At 35.1% G+C, this 21777-nt stretch overlaps 1 protein-coding gene across 1 annotated transcript; it reads left to right on the top strand.

The window, feature by feature from the left end:
* The first annotated feature begins 16197 nt into the window (after positions 1–16197).
* On the top strand, positions 16198–16686 carry LOC108545503 (uncharacterized). The gene has a single exon (XM_017897167.1). It carries the CDS (start codon positions 16198–16200, stop codon positions 16684–16686), a length of 489 nt encoding a protein of 162 aa, XP_017752656.1.
* Positions 16687–21777: the final 5091 nt, after the last annotated feature.

Raw genomic sequence — 21777 nt, 5'->3', positions numbered from 1 at the left:
AACATAGCGGGCATAGATAATACTAATTTCAGTGATACGATGAGGACAAGTAAACACATTAACCCTTTGCACTCGGTGATTATTTTCATTACTGACAAATAGCAATTCAAAGACTTCCTGCTATAACATCGAGGATACTTTTGAAAAGGTAAATAAGGAATCGGAATTAAATTAAGGCTTAAAATTATTTTATTTCGACATTCCATGCAATCTTAGGTTATTTTAGATTTAACATGTTAATTAACATGGATCTTCGGAATTTGATTAAACGGTGACTTAGGCTTGCCTCTCGAGTGCAAAGAGTTAATTACAATTCTATCTCAATATGAGATATTATCAATGCTAATTTTTTAAAAAGTAGGTACATATTTTTACTAATTGGGAAAAGGAAAATTTCAAGACTAGTCAGTCTGACTGGATTGGTAGTCAAAGTGTTAAATAACGAAATATCAGTTCCGAAGTAAGAATTCTTTCTTTCTGTCAACCCGAGTTTCTATTACTTCTGAAAATTCGGCAAAAATTGCAAGATACTCGAAATCAAAGTCAATAAAAATTGTCAAAACTAGCCATCGCGACACTTGACGAGATAAATTTATCAAATAATCCAAAGCAAGCCAATACCCAAGGAAATATCAGTCAGAAAATAAGTATCTTCTATCTCTCTGTCAATCCGAGCTTCCATTAATTTTGAAAATTCGACAAAAATTGCAAGTAATTTGAAATTGCCGTCAATAAAACTTGTCAACACCAACCATTGTGAATCTCGATTAAATAAATTTATTAAATAACCTAAAGCGAGGCAATACCCAACGAAATATCAGTATCTCGAAGAAGGAAGAATTCCCATTCTCTGTCAACCCGAGTTTCCATTAATCCTAAAAATTCAGCAAAAATTGCGAGTTACTTAAAATTACCGTCAATAAAACTTGTCAACATCAACTATCCTAAATTCGACGAAATAAATTTATTAAATAACCTAAAGCAAGGCAATACCCAACGAAATATCAGTCCTGAAATAAGAATGCCCTCCCTCTGTTAACCCGAGTTTTCATTAATCCAAAAAATTCACCAAAAATTGCAAACTACTCGAAACCAAAGTCAATAAAACTGTCAATAAAACTTGTTAACACTAACCATCGCGACTCTCGACGAGATAAATTTATTAAATAACCCAAAGCAAGGCGAGAACTCGCGAAATATCAGTGCCAAAGTAAGAATTACCAATTTCTGTCAACTCAAGTTTCCATTGATCCCGAAAATTTGGCAAAATTGCAAGCTATTCGAAATCAAAGTTAATAAAACTTGTCAATAGTAACTATCGCAACACTCGACGAGATAAATTTATTAAATAACCCAAAGCAAGGCGAGAACTCGCGAAATATCAGAGCCAAAGTAAGAATTACCAATTTCTGTCAACTCAAGTTTCTATTAATCCTGAAAATTTGGCAAAAATTGCAAGCTATTCGAAATCAAAGTGAATAAAACTTGTGAATAGTAGCTATCGCAACACTCGACGAGATAAATTTATTAAATAACCCAAAGCAAGGCGAGAACTCGCGAAATATCAGTGCCAAAGTAAAAATTACCAATTTCTGTCAACTCAAGTTTCCATTAATCCCGAAAATTTGGCAAAAATTGCAAGCTATTCGAAATCAAAGTGAATAAAACTTGTCAATAGTAACTATCGCAACACTCGACGAGATAAATTTATTAAATAACCCAAAGCAAGGCGAGAACTCGCGAAATATCAGTGCCAAAGTAAAAATTACCAATTTCTGTCAACTCAAGTTTCTATTAATCCTAAAAATTCGACAAAAATTGCAAGCCACTGAAACTTAAAGTCAGTAAAACTTGTCAATACTAGCCATCGTGACACTCGACTATAAATTTATTAAATAACCTAAAGCAAGCCAATACCCAACGAAATATCAGTGTCTCGAAGCAAGAATTTCCATTCTCTGTCAACCCAACTTACCATTAATCCTAAAAATTCGGCAAAAATTGCAATCTGCTCGAAACCAAAGTCAATAAAGCTGTCAATAAAACATGTCAATACTAACCATCGCGACACTCGACGAGATAAATTTATTAAATAACCCAAAGCAAGGCGAAAACTCACGAAATATCAGTGCCAAAGTAAGAATTACCAATTTCTGTCAACTCAAGTTTCTATTAATCCTAAAAATTCGACAAAAATTGCAAGCCACTGAAACTTAAAGTCAGTAAAACTTGTCAATACTAGCCATCGTGACACTCGACTATAAATTTATTAAATAACCCAAAGCAAGGCGAAAACTCACGAAATATCAGTGCCAAAGTAAGAATTACCAATTTCTGTCAACTCAAGTTTCTATTAATCCTAAAAATTCGACAAAAATTGCAAGCCACTGAAACTTAAAGTCAGTAAAACTTGTCAATACTAGCCATCGTGACACTCGACTATAAATTTATTAAATAACCTAAAGCAAGCCAATACCCAACGAAATATCAGTGTCTCGAAGCAAGAATTCCCATTCTCTGTCAACCCAAGTTTCCATCAATCCTAAAAATTCATCAAAAATTGCGAGTTACTTAAAATTACCATCAATAAAACTTGTCAACGCCAACTATCCTGAATCCTGACGAGATAAATTTATTAAATAACCAAAAGCAAGGCGAGATCTCGCGAAATATCAGCTCGGAGGCAAGAATCCCCTGTCTCTGTTAACCCGAGTTGCCATTAATCCTGAAAATTCAGTTTATCGAAACCAGTCTCGACATTCTTTTTCCATGCCACGTCCACGCACACGCACACCTGGACACACACACGCGAGCAATTAAGCCGGTGATTCTAAATCAGAGTGAAAGGGGCGGCCTCGAATTGATTAGGATTCGACGACCGTATTAGGAACCGGTTATGAGGCCCATCCAAAGGAATAACGAGGACGAAGACTCGATTTTTCAAGGACCGCGAGACACGCGTGTACCCACAGACGTGGATACAGGTTGACGAGCAATAATTTTATTTCATTTTATCCCTTTTGTTCCCCTATTTTTCATTTTTAATCGAGATTCGAGGCGACTGGTTCTAGGCTGAGGGAAATCGGTCGTTTCCTCAATTTTCTTGCACGCAGAAGAATTCGAAAATTAAGGCAGACGTGTTACGATCGCGGACAGGCCCGATAGGAAAGCGTTGGACGAGATTCCACGGAGATGGACGGTTACCATGTGGACGGTCTTTAAGGCTTAAGTGTAACATTCGATTACTGATATCGTCTGCGGTAACGTGGAAACTATCCACGCGTGATTAGAATGTTAGTGGAGGGACCTAATAGACCGTAATTTCCCGATGTCGTTCAGGTCTCGTTGCATTCCAATTAGATACCTCCTGCTGGGTTTAACTGCCTATCCATGCTCGATTTTGCAAGTATTAGCGCAGCTTTCGATCCACATTTTATTTACATTCCAGGAAAATTTCTGGAATATTTGAAATGGCTATGTGTTTTGAAAATAATTATCTTCCATTAAGTTTCTAAGATTGCGTGTAAACATTATACAGGATGGCAACTGAAATGATATAATTGAATGTTGCCTCTTTAATTTTTTATTATTTTATTTGGAAATATAATTAATATCAGGAAAATTTGTGGAATATTTGAAATGCTTTTGAAAATAACTTTCATTACGTTTCTAATATTGCGTGTAAGCATTATATATGATAGCTACTGAAATGATATAATTGAATAACGTTTCTTTAATTTTGTATTATTTTATTTGGAAATATAATTAATACCAGGAAAATTTGTGAAATATTTGAAATGCTTTTGAAAATATCTTCTATTACGTTTCCAATATTACGTGTAAACATTATATAAGATAGCAACTGAAATGATATAATTGAATGTTGCTTTCTTAATTTTTTATTATTTTATTTGGAAATATAATTAATACCAGGAAAATTTGTGGAATATTTGAAATGCTTTTGAAAATAACTTTCATTACATTTCTAATATTGCTTGCAAACATTATACAAGATGGCAACTGAAATGATATAATTGAATGTTGCTTTTTAAATTTTTTATTATTTCATTTGGAAATATAATTAATACCAGGAAAATTTGTGGAATATTTGAAATGCTTTTGAAAATAACTTCCATTGCGTTGCTAATATTATAGTGGATGGCAACAGAAATGATATAACTCAATGATATTTACAAAATGATTATTACTAACATATGCTTCTTTAACTTTTATTATTTTATTTGGAAGTATAATTAATAGATATTTTTCAGTATGTGTAAAAATGAACACGTTATGACTTCTCAAACCCTTTTTCTTTTCTGTGACCACCCTGTATATCAAATTATAAGAAATTTTGAATATAAGTGAAAATTTCTAATAATAAAATTATGAATTTTCAACATAGAAATAATAAAAAGATTGGTGTATTAAATAATAATAAAGTTAGCTGTATAGAAATAATAGGAAATTTTATATAAGTGTAATAAAATAATGGAAATTATCTAAAGCAAATAATAAAAATTATGTTGCATAAATACGATAAAAAATTCTATATACAAAGTAATAAAAACCTGTCAATATAATAAGACATTCTACATATTAAATAATAGCAAATTTATAAGCAAATATAATAAAAGATTCTATTATGTACAAAGCAATACAAAATTTCCAATATAAAAATAACAAGGGATATTACGTACAAAATAATGACAAATTTTCGACATAAAAATAGTACAAAATTTCATATATACTATTTTGTATATAAGAAAATTTATAAAATAATGAATTTTCCATACAAGAATAATTGAGATTTTAAAAATATGTTGTATGAACACAATAAAGAATTCTATATACAAAGTAATAAAAACCTGTCAATATAACAAGACATTCCACATACTACATAATAACAATTTTAAAACTAAATATAATAAAAGATCCTATTATGTACAAAACAATACAAAATTTCCAATGTAAAAATAACAAGAAATACTACGTACAAAATAATAACAAATTTTCGACATAAAAATAGTACAAAATTTCATATATACTATTTTGTATATAAAACATGCACTATTACCTACATCAAACATAATTAAATACATTCTCAGAAACGATCCAACTTATAAGAAATATAATATCAAACTAACAAACTACAAACAAATATTTCTTCACAAAAAAAGAGGCCAAAATAATAAATAATAAATAATAAATAACAAAAATGATAAATAAAATAATAAAAACAATAATAACAAATTTAATTATACACAAAAATATATATTTCAACAAAAGAAAGCAAATCTTGGCCGTTCCAAAAATCACATACGACTAAAAATTAACACGAAAAATTTCTCAAAAATTCATGTAGCATCTACAAGTAAATTTGCAAGCTTGGTTTCTCGAGACGTAGAAATAATTCGAAAGAAAAAGGAGAAACTTACTCTGACACAGCAGCTATAATTGTTTTCCCATCGAGCCTTAAGCAAACCTTCGTACGAACTTTGCGAGATGTCTGGTCGCGCAAACAAGAAAGAAAACGGAGGAAGAAACTTGAAAAAAAAAAAAAGAAAAAAGAAGAGGAAAGAGAAACAAACCGACTGCGAGAAGATAGCGGAGAAGAGCAAGAGCACGGTGTCTTCATGAAAGTAAAATCATTTCCTGCCGCAGGTACGGTCTCCCTGCAGGTTTGACGAGCACACTCGCCTCACCTGCCTCGGAATGTAGCTCCAAAGCGCAAAGTGAAAACAAATACCCCCGATGTACCTGTCCTCGACGAGGGCAGACGGTACCCCACGAAGCAGCGCATCGTGGTGGCCCTACGGGATTTGCCACGACCTTCAGGAACCCTCGTTCAGACGTCGACAGGTTCCTGTAGGCAGCAGCTTGGTACGGTACTGTTACTAGCCAGATCTCGAAAATATCCAACGATTTTCTCGATTCTTTCCGACCATCTGTTGCTGTTACAATTTTGTTAAAATAACTGGGCAGTGGATTTGCATGGATATATATATTTGTAAAGCAAATCTTGTTACATCAGTACCTCTTACGCGACTGACTTGAGTAGCTAGCATAAGCCGTTGGCTCCTGGGAGAGAACATTCCAGAATAATAACAATAGTCACAGATGTCGAGTGTCAATCAGCCTAATATCGTTTCCTATTACACCGATATCTTGTTTACAGTTAGCTGTTCTAACAGTTGACAGACTATCGTGTAAGGGGTTAATATTGGGTCTCTTTCCTAAGAACTGTCTCTCAATAACTCCTCTCAACGCACTGTCTAGGAACTGCCTCGGAACTGTCCCGTACGTTTCTGGACCTGTCCTTTTAAGGACGGGCCTCATCTAACCGGAGCTCGCCTAATCTTATATATTCTTGCAATTGCAAGATTATTGGCAGATTCTTTCGTTTAATTATCCTTGATCAATGCGAAGGAAGAGGCATTTCGTTTATCAGGATAAGGTTATCGAGCTGTGCAACTTAGGTGCTGTGTAGAGGATAGGAGTCTAGACACTAGGTTGATTAGGTGTAATGTAATAGGTTAAATGGGATTGCAGGTGGAATTAGGTATTAACTAAATGGAATGAAACGATAAATCATAGACGTGGACGTAGAATCAGTATTAACTATTATTGTGACGTGAAAAGGATTTTGATATAGTTTGTTTTATTACTGTGTCAGATTATGTTGCAAGCATGAAGTTATTCACATTGATCTGTAGAGAATGGAGGATATACTATGCAGAGATTAGGAGTCTGGACTAGGTTGGCTAGATGTACTATAATAGGTTCACCTTACAGGGTTAGGGCAATCTTTATTATTGACTGAGAAACCAAATAGAATGAAACAATAAATCACAGATGTAGATGTAGGATCAGTATTAACTCTTACTGTAACGTAAACATGATTTTGATGTAATTTATTTTATTACTGTGTCAGATTATGTTGAAAATATGAGCTTATTGAGTTTGACGTGTGAAGAGTGGAGAATTTACCGTGTAGAAATTAGGAATTTCGATTAGATTGGTCAGATGGGACGTAATAGGTTCACCTTATGAGGTTAGGGCAATCTTCGTTATTGACTGAGAATGGGATTACAGTGTCCAATAATAAATAATAAGTCACAGGTGTAGATTTAGGATCAGTATTAACTATTATTGTAAGGTTCGAAGGATTCTGACATAGTTTGTTTTATCACTGTGTCAGATTATGTTGAAAATACAACGTTATTGAGTTTGATGTGTGAAGAGTGGAGGATGTACTATGCAGAGATTAAGAGTCTGGACTAACTTGGTTAGATGTAACATAATAGGTTCACCTTATGAGGTTAGGGCAATCTTTGTTATTGACTGAGAATGGGATTACAATAACCAATAATAAACAATAAATCACAGGTGTAGATATAGGATCAGTATTAACTATTATTGTAACGTAAACAGGATTCTGATGTAATTTATTTTATTACTGTGTCAGATTATATTACAAATATGAGGTTATTCAGATTGATATATGAGAAATGGGGGATGCACTATGTAGACATTAGGAATCTGGACTAAGTTGGCTAGATGTATCGTACTTTCTAGGGTTAGAGCAATCTACGTTATTGATTGAGAATGGTATTACAATAACCAATAATAAACAACAAATCACAGATGCAGATACAGGACCAGTATTATCTATTATTTTAACGTAAAAAGGATTTTGACATAGTTTATTTTATTACTGTGTCCGATTACGTTGAAGGTGTCTAAAAATATAGAGTCAGGCTAGATGAACAACCTATTCCTCTCACAAGACTTCGTCCTAGGTCCACTAGCTCTAACTCTGTCAGCTAGACTAGTTAAATTATAAAGATTGGCAAGTTAACAGTCAAAAGGCTCAACAGTCTGATCTCCTAACGTAATTCTAAACACAGGATACCTGGATTTTTGTTATCGATTGAAGGTATCTGATGTAAAAATAGAATTATAACGTAGAATCATATGACGTAGGATCATTAATAAATCATTAATCATATAACACAAGATAAAAAGAATAGGAATCAGGCAAAGCATCCTATTATCCCACTAACATCAACAGTGCAAAGCCTTGTTGCCTCTCTACAAATTAGGTAGAAAACATCCCAACCCTTTTACTCCCAACTTCGATTAGCCACTGATTTTCAGAAAGTCAGCTTCACCCATCACTGACACTGCAACCCCCATACGATGATAGATGACCGAATTAAAGCCTATGAAAGTAAACGACATAGGCCCACAGTCGACTAACACGACCAGCGACCACAGAGCTGCCCACTTCCCTAGAACCCCGCAGGCTCGTCAGCCGCATCAACAGGTCGGCCAGGGGATCCACCTGACCGCCAGCAGGGTGAACAGGTCGGTGAGAAAAAAGCTGCTGACGAAAAACTTGTTAATTCGACAGATACGGAGGGGAGGAAGCGGGGTAGAGAGAGAGGAACAAAGAGGCCGGGCAAAAACGCGGGCTTTTTATCCGAATCTCGTAACGCAGCCGTGTGCGAGGGTGTACGGTTCCCTGCGGGGATGCAGACAGGGCGACGTGCTCCTCCACCTCCGGGGAAAAAAGGGCTCCGTAGTTAACGACCCTGAGGGGTGCCTATCTGGACGCGTCTAGACGCTCGACCCTAAATCTCTCGAGTATGTTGGGGTAATGGAGGAAGCCAGCCAACGTTATTGCCCGGCGTTAATTACTATAAATCACAGACCCCAGCGCCAACTTGTTGATTTCAACCACGCGAGGATACCGTATGTACGACCCGCTCCTCGTAATCGGATGCTTCATCTAATTGGACAAATTAATCCTCTCCTCGACGGGTCGTTGCAAAAATTACGCGTAAAAGCCAAGTGCCTGCCACCTATTCGGGTACCTGTTCGAGATATAAAAGGGAGAATTGAAGATGAAGTATTTGGATTCCTGCGTTTAATTTCATTCGTAAATTGACGAGTTCAATTGAAATTTATTAAATTAATCAATTAAAATTTTTAACAAATTTTAAACAACCTCAAGATCATATTAATACAGTTAGAAAATAGTTCAATGATATATACAATATTTACATTTATCGGAGATGTGGACCGTGGTGGCGCTAGTGAGTTAAGTGGAGAATTATTTTAAGCCTATCATAAGCAGCAAAAGACGAATCTTTTGATCAGTGCTATTCCCACTAACATTATCCGTTATTATAATACTTTTACCATTCTTCGATATTCCATACCTATAATAAATATGTATTATACATAAGCACTACATACATCCTCGAATACTTTTCCAATTCCACTTGTTTTTCCACATACGTAATTATAATATATTAACGTCACATTTTGAAAACAGAACACTCATTCACTTTCACGAGTGCATATATGACATTTGTTGATACTGTCAAGATTGGGGTCTTAAATAAGAGGCTGTAGTGAAGTTTTAAGTTTATGTATATTACGTATTATAAGGTGTTATATTTATTACTAATATATTGCAATATATTGTATTTTACTTATTTCAATTTTGCAAGATTTATACGACAATACAGGGATCGTTATAGTAAACAACCTCAAGATCATATTAACGCTAGAACTACCAACCCAGTCAACATGACTGGTCCCAGAATTTTCCTTTTTGCAATCACCGAACTCATACACCTGCTTTAAGAATAAAATTGGTATCAACTCATGTTAAGAAAGAACTGTAATCAATATATTCACTCAAATTCATCGTACCAACTGAAATTACTATAATCCGTGCACGTTATAGTTAGGTGCCCATTAAAGATCGGTAGTTCTAGTGTTAATTGTATTGACATTTTCGACTAATATCGTGATTAGCTAACAATTTTACATAAATGAAGGGATTAGAACCTATTAAATTGCTAGGTAGCTAGTGGAATATTGATCGAGAGATCAATACTATGACGAAGATTAGGTATGTCAAATTGGAGGTCTTGAAGTGTTGGTAGATACAAATGGACATCAATATCTTTTACGTTTTTTAACAGTTAACACATTAGTATATTTAGATAAAAATATTTAAATAATGGAAACAACTTGCCATAAACTATTTTAAACAAAAATTGATTGACACTTTTTAGAAAATTCTTCTTTCCCTCTCTCTCTCACTCTTACTAACCGTTAGATACCCATGTTTCTCAATAGTTTAATGCAATAGTTATACAAGATTTAGATTGTTTAATGCAATTCGTAAATTGGTAGTAATTTTGTGAAATATGATAGAGTATTTTCTGAGAAAGATTTTCTGAAGATCTTGAATAGGGAAGTTGGTGTGCCTTGGAGTACCATGACGCTACATAACCTAACAAAATATTGTAGTTATATCAGCAGTTATTGCTGTAAGGTCTAAATTATTTAATTCGATTTATAAATCAATAATAATCTTACAAAATAGAAATATAGTGGAATAGTCCATTATACTGCTGATGAAAATTTAAGAGTGAATTTAGTATATTCAGTTTTGCGATATCGTATAGCTGAACAAAATGGCTGCCAACAGCTATCTCTGCAGAATGTGATTCATTTTAGTTAATTAAATTCATAAATTAATAATATTTCAAATAGCTATATATATCTAATAATCTAACGAAGATTTAAAAGTAAATTTAGCATAATAAATTGAAAGTCTCAAGACTTAGCAACGTTGCATATCTCAACAAAATGGCTGCCACCAGCTATCTTTGCAGAACCTGATGCATTTTATTTACTCAAATTCATAATTTAATAATATTCCAAATAGCTATGATGAAATACTCCTCATAATCTAATGAAAATTTAAGAGTGAATTTAGTATAACAAATTGGAAGACTCGAGACTTAGCAACGCTGTATAACTCAACAAAATGGCTGTCATCAGCTATGTCTGCAGAACCTGATGCATTTTATTTACTCAAATTCATAATTTAATAATATTCCAAATAGCTATAATGAAATACTCTTCACAATCTAATAAAGATTAAGTATAAATTTGTATAACTCAATAAAATGGCTGCCACCAGATACCCCAGCAAAATAGGGCGTGCTTTCTTCCTTTCTGTTCAATTAAATTCATAAATTAACAACAGTTTAAACAAATATAGTACAATACACCCCAACATAAACTGAAGACCACAGGAATAAATTTAGCGTACCTGATTAAATCTCCAAAAACTCTACCACACTGTACGACATAACAAAATGGCCGTCAGTGGTTATCTACGCAAGATTCGCTTTCGTTTAATCGTATCCACAAATTGACAACAATTTCGGAAGATGCAGTACACGGTTCCTCGAGGTGTAATACACATTGTAGCAGGAAATTCGGCGGTCTCGAAGTTGAAACGATATATTACATAAGGAAGCGACTGCGAACGATTATGTGTGCAAGGTGCAAGGAACCAGTCGAAAGTATTCCGTTCGAATTCGTTTAATTCCAGTCGCGTGATACTCTTCGAGATACGATTTAATCTCTTAAGACCGAATTTTGCGGAACCACAAGTTGGAGGTCTCGGAACTTTGCAACATTGTGTGATATAACAAAATGGCTGTCAACGATTATCTCGACATGGCGCAGTGAACGAGTCGAAAGGGGTCCCGTTCGGGACCGTTCAATTCGATTCGCAAACTGATAACGGTGCATGAAGGAACGAGACAATTTCCAAGATGCGTGGAAATTTTAAGAGACGATTTCACGTGTCAACTCGGATGTTTTAAGACTCCGTAACGTTGCATGACCAGAAATTTAGATGCAGTGCAAGTTTATCTGAACCTGTTCAGGGGCGTAGAGTTTGTACAAGGTATCCGAGGTTTTTCTATGTAAACCTAGCCAGTGAGTTCTACAGATGAAGATAAAGCTAGACTGTTACGCGACGAGGGGCTCACGCATGGTTCATCAAGAAACTGAAACTTCTATGACACGATAAAAATTATAATATCGTGATATAATTAGAACGAAAATGCAAAACACAAAAGTGACAGTGCAATTTAGCGTGTTTCATTTCAACTAAAAATAATTTATTTAAAATCGTTGTTTTCGATACTGTCATAAGAAAATAAAAATAGTATCGATTTATTCTAAATAAAGGAATTTCAGGTAATGAGTTATTACGCAGTTCCTTTATTTTACATTTGGTTAAAATTTAAATCCCAAATTTGAATCATAAAAATTATAATCAACAGAAAAATTTACTAATTATTATACAACAGTTTATGATAATTATAGTGATGGAGTATAATTCATTTTTCTTAAGAGTAAACAGGATTTATTATAAAAATAACAAAAAATTAAATAAAAATTTCTATTATACCAATCCAAAGATAAACCACACGTAAAATTTGGCATCATGAATATAGCTATACAAAAATGATCTATTATTACTATAGACTACTATAGAATTACCTGCCATAAAATTCTATTACCAGAAAGTTACACATAATAAATTAATCAAAAATATTATTGTTCCTAAAAATTATAATCAACAGAAAGATTTACTAATTATTATACAACAGCTTATGATAATTATAGTTATGGGAACAGTGACAAGGCTCAATTCTTTTTTCCAAAGAGCAATTATAAAAATGACAAACAATTGAAATACATAGAGTAAATACAAATTTATTATAAAAATAATAACAATTGACATAAAATTTTCTATTATACTAATCTACAGATAAATCACACGTGTAAAATTTTGCATCACGAATACAGCTATACAAAAATGATCTATTATTACTATAGACTATTATAGAATTACCTGCCATAAAATTCTATTACGAGAAAATTATACATAATAAATTAATCAAAAATATTACTGCTATCTAACAAAACAATAACTTTGAATCAACGAGTACGTGACACGGAAAATTCCGAGTTATATAAATAAATTTCATATTCCAAAATTAAAAAATATATTCCACGAAGAAGAAATTATTCATTTGAACAGAGAATCTCGGTGAAACGATAAAAGAATTTTTCAAAGAAACAGGGTCACTCCTATCCAATAACGGAATATCTTCGATTAAGCAGTGGAAGATTTCTACCGGAAATTTGTCGTCGCGACAAGACATAAATTGTATTTTATTCATCAAGAGGTGCAGGCTATCTCTCCTCGCATGATATCGATTCAAGGATAAGCAAGAAGTCGAAAGCGATGAAGTAATGAGGGGATAATAACTCGACACGGAAATGCATATGTGATGTATGCACTCGATTCCGTGCTGCAAGGCCAATACACGCGTGTCCACGCGCACGCATACGCAACAGCGAAGAAAGTCGAGAAAGGAATCCTCGTATTACCCTTAATCATGATACGCTTCTTAATAAGAGAAAAGAACTCTTTACATACGCGCCGATACTATGTTTCAAAAGAGCAACATAAAATATGGTATTAAGTCCACGAGATAACACGCGACAAGATGGACGCAACAAAAGAGCGCGCATCGTTAAACGAAATTGATACTCACGCGAAAAATTTTGCAAGGTAGCATCGAAGATCAAAGATCCATCTCGAGATACCATTTTCTTTTCCATAACCGAAAGAAAGAGTTTCACTTCATTCCCTGTATGCAAAATTTCCTATAACCATCGACATTTTCCAGATAGGATCGATTCCATTCTTCAGGTACACGTACCCTATTTGGGGAATATCGATGATTAATAGGGAATTTTGTATGTAGGGTTTATACAGAGTTCCTTTTTATTCCCTATATACGAAATTCTTTATAACTGTCGATATTCTTCAGATAGGATTGATTTTATTCTTCAGGTACAAGTACCCTATTTGAAAAATATCGAAGGTTCATAGGGAATTTTGTATATGGGGTTTATACAGAATTTCTTTTTATTCCCTATATACGAAATTCTTTATAATTGTCGATATTCTTCAGATAGGATCGATTCGATTTTTCAGGTACAAGTACCCTACTTGGGGAATATCGATGATTAATAGGGAATTTTGTATGTAGGGTTTATACAGAATTTCTTTTTATTCCCTATATACGAAATTCTTTATAACTGTCGATATTCTTCAGATAGGATCGATTCGATTTTTCAGGTACAAGTACCCTACTTGGGGAATATCGATGATTAATAGGGAATTTTGTATGTAGGGTTTATACAGAATTTCTTTTTATTCCCTATATACGAAATTCTTTATAACTGTCGATATTCTTCAGATAGGATTGATTCTATTCTTCAGGTACAAGTACCCTATTTGAAAAATATCGAAGGTTCATAGGGAATTTTGTATATGGGGTTTATACAGAATTTCTTTTTATTCCCTATATACGAAATTCTTTATAATTGTCGATATTCTTCAGATAAGATCGATTCGATCTTTCAGGTACAAGTACCCTATTTGGGGAATAACGATGATTAATAGGGAATTTTGTATGTAGGGTTTACACAGAATTTCTTTTTATTCCCTATATATAGAATATTCGCTATGATCGTTAATATTGTTTAAATAGGATCGATTTGATCCTTCAGGTACACGTACCCTATCTGGAGGATATCGACGGTTATAGGGAATTTTGGATATATGGTTTATACAGAGTTTCTCTTTATTTCCTATATACAGAAAATTCTCTATAATCGTTGATATTCTTAAAATAGCACTGATCCAATTTTCAGGTACATATATTCTATTTGGAGAATATCGACGGTTATAGGGAATTTTGTATATACGGTTTATATATAGTTTCTCTTTATTCCCTATATATAGAAAATTCCCTATAATCGTCGATATTCTTCAAATAGCATCGATTCAATCTTTCAGGTATACATATTCTATTTGAAGAATATCGACGGTTTATACAGAGTTTCTTTTCATTCCCTAAATACAGAAAATTCCCTATAATCGCCAATATTCTCCCGATAGGATCGATGCGGTCCATCAGATACAGGTACCTAATCGCGACAGCTCTCAATGATCACTGTTTCCAAATATGTTTATCCTGTGTACATCCTAAAGTCTCCGATGATAGCTGGATAGATAGCTACGTGTGTGCATGTATAATTGTGTCCACGTCACCTTCATCTTGGGGGGAGCATCCAGCTGTGAACACGTGTCTAAGCGAATGTAAATAAGTATCACAGTGCGTGTATTATGGTATCGACGATAAAGATAGATCCTTGGATCATAGCTGCACTCTGACGAGTCCCTTTAAGCGAAGAAGACTATGATTCCAACGAAATCACCGTTTTAACGAAGGATTCGACGAGATCAGAGTCCCACTACACCTCCCAGAGTCTCCGATGCTAGGTAGCTGTGCGTGCACACCTGAACGCGCGTAATTGTTTCCAACTCGCGTTCATCTTGGACAGGACGTCAATCTCTAGACACGTGTCCAAGTGATGGTAAACGAGTATCATAGATACGCGTGTTGCTTTAACGAGGGTAGATAATAAGTCCACTTGGACGAGTGGCTCTGGGCGAGGAAGACTATGCTTGGAACGAGATGAGGGATTCGGGGAGAAGAGAGTTGGGAGAAAACCGAGGGAGTATCGGGAGACCTGTCGCAAACAGGTCTGGATCTGTCCTAGCCGAAAACCGGGCGAATATCCACCCTTTTGATGGTGCGTGGTAAAAGGGCCGAAAGAACCCCGGCGGCTTCTCGTCTCTCTGGGTGGAAACCGGAGTAGGAGCCAAAGGAAAGGAAGGATCCACCGAGAGGAAGGTCTACGAGCGAGGGGGTGACCGCGGGGGTGGGTGAAGAGCCTGTGCAGGTCGGGGTGGTAGGTTGGATTAGTGTCGGAGGGTGTCAGAGGAGGGAGAAGAGCGGCAGATGGTCGGCGTGGACCCTGACGTGGGAAGCTCCGAATTCTCCAAGTTCCCACAGCCAGAGTGCACCTGCCCTCCCCACTCTGGCACCCCGTCCTGCTCGGCCGGGCCTATATAAGGTCCGGGGTTGCTCGTCTAAGGCATCATTCGCTCACTAGCGTCTCGTTCCAAAGCAACAGAAGAAACGCACCTACGTACGCACCAGCTACGCACACGTTACACCGTTCGCTCTCATCCTCTCTGACACTCTCGAATCAGCTCCGTTCTGAACGCGCTTTTTCGAGATTTCGGAGCAACGAGTTCGACGTTCGCCGCGTGATCCACGGTTCGTTCGACTGCCCAGTGTGCACACGGACGTGAAACGCTGCTTTAAAACCGGTTCAGTGCCTTCGCGGAGAATCAGCAAAGGAGCCCATCCAGCAAACATGGCCGCCGCCACTATGAGCCACGTGTTCGACTACGAGAACGAGCTGAACGACAACCTCTACAACCTGAAGATGTCCGGCAAGAGCCCGGCGAGCAGCAAGCGGGTGAAGAGCGTGCTGAAGCCGATCCTCAGGCTGTTGAAGAAGAAGACCAACAGAGGCAAATACGCGAAGGGGCAGAAGGCGATGCCACAGGTGGAGATCTTCACCGAGGAGGTTGACAATCAGAACAATGCCAACGAGGCTCTGGAGAGGAGACTGCTGGCAGAGCTTCAGGACGCGGAGGAAGGAGCTGCCATCACTGTCTGCCTGGACGGTCAGATGACGGTCGTACCGGTTGTACCTGGTCAGTGCTACGTGCCCGTTCATTTCGCGCACACCCACGCAGGGGACTTCTACTGGACGACCCTGAGCCTGGCCGACAGTGACCTGTGCTACAAGGAGCGCGCCTTCTCGCAGCATCAGACGCCCGAGATGCAAGTCGCGTGAAGAAAACGGGATCATCGACATCGCGATGGACCTCATCTACCTCATACCACGCAACGAATAGACCCCACAGTCCTCGTCGTGCCTCCGAGTGACAGACGACACAGCTTCCTGGGGGACCAAGGTCAAAGTACGAGAAGTCGGTCACGTCGACCAGCATGAACAACACTTGGTCCTGAGGACAAACGTCCTCCCTCGTCCTGTCAGACTGCCTTTAGATAAGATGATATCGAAACTGTGATAGATAGATGTAGTTTCCTAACTGATCCTCGCTCGCTGTCAACGAAATTGTGAAGTTTCTCACGCGCACCTGCGGCACTTTGGCTCAACGATCAGTTAGAGAGAAAAATATTCTATTTTTTTTTTTTTTTTTTCTACTTTACTCCTTGTTTTTTTTTTTACTTCTCGATCAAATATGGCGACGCTGCAGTGGCTCGATCGCTATTGTGATATTCGTACCTACTAGGTTAGTTATCTTAATGTATACATTGTGATATTGGCTTTAACCACGTCGTAGCAGACGACACTTCCTACTGTCTTCCAATTTGTTAAGAGTATAAATAAATCTACTTGTAAGCATCAAACGAACCTGTTTTCATTGCTCATATCCTTGTACTTTCGCTGTTAAGCCTAAGTTAAGTCAACGCGCTGTCAACCTAACCTAACTTAGCCCTCGCGAGGCCTATGACGCCGAGCAGGCTTCTAAACTCGTTCGAATGTTCCCGCGAAGAGATAGTAGAATCGTGAAAGGGGGTCTCTCGAGGGAAACTCGAATTATTTTCGATTCACCTGCGATCTTTGGAAATCCTCGGACCCTCGTAACCGGTAGGATTTTTCGACAAAAGGTGCCTCGCGTCTGAAAAGGGTCCATTCATACCTGAAACTGGTTTAAGGGAGCCTCCGGGGGTTCTTTCAGCCCTTCGATCCGCGGAGAAAGAGATTCGAGAAATCTTTCGAGAATTTCCGACTCGCTGGGAAAGTTTTGGCAGGAGGTAGCAGGGGGCTGCGTCAGAATTTCGGACAATACTTTCTCCGGCGGAATTATCGGAAACTCGGAAAAAGTTTCCCACGAGATGGGGACGCTTTCTAGAGACTTCCACCGTGATTCGGAAAGCTCGTGAACGAGCGAAATTTGAACAGAGCGATGAAAAATTTCGGTTCTTTCGCTCGGTTCCTCTTCTTTCCGGGTAATTAAGGAATCCTTTATCTTCTTGTACGCTTTCATTCAATTATCCTTTTTTACGCAGTTAATCAATGTACACACCTGTGATTCTTCGTACCAAGTAGAACAGGTTTCTTACGCAACGAGCCACAAACAGATTCACTTCTTTTATTTATTTATTTGTTTATTTTCTTCTCTTTTCTTTTCTTTCTCGTCGCTCTTATCGAGTTAAAGATGAAATTCGTTTGAATATTAACGAAATTTCTTCCGCGATTATTCGATATAAATTAAGTTTATACAATTTTTTAATTTATTTATTTGTTTATTTTTCTTTTTTGGTTTCTTTTTCGTCGCTCTTATCGAGTTAAAGATGAAATTCGTTTGAATATTAACGAAATTTCTTTCGCGATTATTCGATATAAATTAAGTTCGTACGATATTTTAATTTGTTTATTTGTTTATTTTTTCTTTTTCGTGACTCTTATCGAGTTAAAGACGAAATTAGTTTGAATATTAACGAAATTTCTTTCGCGATTATTCGATATAAATTAAGTTCGTACGATATTTTAATTTGTTTATTTGTTTATTTTTTCTTTTTCGTGACTCTTATCGAGTTAAAGATGAAATTCGTTTGAATATTAACGAAATTTCTTTCACGATTATTCCATTTAAATTAACCCTTTGCTCTCGACAATTTCTTGGCCAAAGAAGGGTAAAGAAAGAATTGAAAAATTTTCTGCTATAAGGTTGATGATATTTTTTGATCAGTAAATAAGAAATTGTATAATAATTTAATTTTGGTACCTGGCACACTGTTACGTTATTTTAAATTTGATGGACTAATTAATATCGAGCTTCGAAATTTTATCAAATGGCGACTGAAGGGCGCCTCTTGAGTGCAAAAGATTAAAGGGTTAAGCTCGTTCAATTTTTTTATTTATTTATTTCTTTATCTTTTCCTTTTTGTTTTCATTTTCGTGACTATTATCGTTATTCGTTTGAATATTAACGCAATTTCTTTCACGATTATTCGATATAAATTAAGCTCGTGCGATATTTTTATTTATTTATTTTTTTATTTTTTCTTTTTCGTCGCTCTTATCGAGTTAAAGATGAAATTCGTTTGAATATTAACGGAATTTCTTTCACGATTATTCAATTTAAATTAACCCTTTGCTCTCGACAATTTCTTGGCCAAAGAAGGGTAAAGAAAGAATTGAAAAATTTTCTGCTATAAGGCTGATGATATTTTTCGAGCAGTAAATAAGAAATCGTATAACAATTAACACGTAGAATTATTTAATTTCGGTACCTCGTACACTGTTACGTTATTTTAAATTTGATATATTAATTAATATATCGACCTTCGAAATTTTATCAAATTCAGAGGCGACTGAAGGGCGCCTCTCGAGTGCAAAGGGTTAAAACACGTAGAAGATATTAGTGTCCATTTTTATCCACAAACACTCCAATTTGACATACCTAATCTTCGTCATACCTCGATCAATATTCCACTAGCTACCTAGCAATTCGATATCTTCTGACCCCTTCATTTATGTAAAATTATTAACTCACCACGATATTAATTAAAAATGTTAATACAATTAAAAATTCCAATCAAAAACCTAACTCGTCCCAAAACAATTAAATTCGTCAATTTGCAGATTTTTTATTATTATTAAAACTTTACAATTTGTCCAATGGACAAATTCATTTGGTAAATTCATTTAACGTGTGATTCATAGCACGTGGGTGACAGCCCCATTGAGATATCACCACAAGATTGTTCTTTGTGTTTTGTTATTCGGATACCAGGTTCGTGGGATGCTTTCTTTTTAATCTCCTCACTGTCGGTGTTTCGTACACTTTTACAGCAAGTTGATTAGGGTGTGCTACAATAACTGCAATTAAATGATTAATAATTTCTTTTATGTATCTATTAATTAAATTAAATTTTATATTAATTAATCTAAATTTTAATAAAAAGATAATATTAAAGAAAAATGAGAATTTACTTGTTAAATTTATTCGAAATATTTGGTCCAATAACCAATTATAATTATTTATTCCCATTCTCAATTTCCAAATATAAACTCTGTTTACCTGCGTTTCATAACTTTTTATTTTAAACATTTTATTTTACAACATTTGCGTTTCATAACTTTTTATTTTAAACATTTTATTTTACAACATTTGCGTTTCATAACTTTTTATTTTAAACATTTTATTTTACAACATTTGCATTTTATAACTTTTTATTATTAACTTTTCATATTTCCCAATATAAACTCTGTTTACCTGTTCTTCATGATTGTGACGCCTCTCGAGTGCAAAATGTTAAAGGGTTAATTGCTCGTGCAATTTTTTAATTTATTTATTTGTTTATTTTTTCTTTTTTTGTCTTCGTTTTCGCGACCCTTATCGAGTTAAAGACGAAATTCGTTTGAATATTAACGGAATTTCTTTCGCGATTATTCGGTATAAATTAAGCTGGTGCAATTTTTTCGTCGGATTCGAGGAGTAATTATCGAAATTGCACGGTCAATTACACCGACATGCCGGTTTCGCGCGTAGCGTGGTTTTACGTAAGTTTGGAAGAAAGGGAAAGTAAATCTGTGACGAGTATGAGAGAGGCTCTTCGCACGGGGTTATTAGAGGAGAGAGAGTATTATTGAAAATACGCGCACGTGTCGCCCATATGTGAGAGGCACATGTCCATCGGGGTGGAAGGGGTGAGTGAATTCGCATGATTTCCCGTGGCAGGTCGGCGGGGGTAGTGGACCCTGGGAAAGCAACAAAGGAAGACGGGGTGCTTGATGCTCGTGTATCAGATGTAATACAATAATGGACTGGGGTGCATAATTTCGAGGATGGCTCGTTGATAGGGTTAACCCAATTCTCTGTTTGTTTAATGGTCAGCAGACCGCGAGTGACCGACTGGATATCGAATTCTATGGACTTTTCTCGGGGGTGAAAGCGCAAAGCGCAAGTGTTGGGCTGGAGTGGTGAGTGGCGTGAGTTATTGGTGAGTTTAATTAACCCCTTGTAACTAAAACTTTAGAATATTTCAATATTATAATAGGATATTGAGTTACATTATATTATTGGTTATATTAGTTATTTAAAAAATTGTAATATATGATAATTGTAATTTTGTATAGAACATGTTGTAATTAGAATTGAACAATATTTCAATATTATAATAGAATATGGAATTTCATTATATTGTAGGTTATATAAATTTTATAAGAAATTGTAATATATCGTAATTAAAATTTTCTACACAATAGCCTGTAACTAAAATTTAACAATATTTTAATATTATAATAGAATATTAAATTGCATCACGTATGTTGTATAAATTTTATAAAATATTATGATATATAATTGATACTTTGTATATAACACTCTGTAACTAAAATTTAATAATATTTCAATAGCATAATAGAATATTGAATTACATTATATTTCAGGCTACATTATCTATTTAAAAAATTGTAATATATGATAATTACAATTTTGTATGGAACACTCTGTAATTAAAATTTTATATTTCAATACAATAATAAAATAATTAATTACATTATATTTTACGTTATGTAAATTTTATGAAAAGTTATAGTATATAATAATTAAAATTTTGAATATAAGCCCCAGTAACTAAAATTTAATAATATTTCAATATTATAATAGAATATTAAATTGCATTATGTTGTGTATTATATAAATTTGATAAAATATTGTAATAAATAATTAAAATTTTGTATAGAATCTCCTGTAACTAAAATTTGATATTTGAATACTACGAGAGAATATTGAATTACATTACGTTGTATATTATATAAATTTCATGAAATATTATAATATATAATTGATACTTTGTATATAACACTCTGTAACTAAAATTTAATAATATTTCAGTATTATAATAG

Source organism: Eufriesea mexicana, unplaced genomic scaffold (assembly GCF_001483705.2).
Source record: "Eufriesea mexicana isolate 0111107269 unplaced genomic scaffold, ASM148370v2 scaffold460, whole genome shotgun sequence".
NCBI classification, from domain to species: Eukaryota; Metazoa; Arthropoda; class Insecta; order Hymenoptera; family Apidae; genus Eufriesea; species Eufriesea mexicana.
Note: the sequence above shows the minus strand (reverse complement) of the source record. Positions and strands in the feature narration are given on the sequence as shown.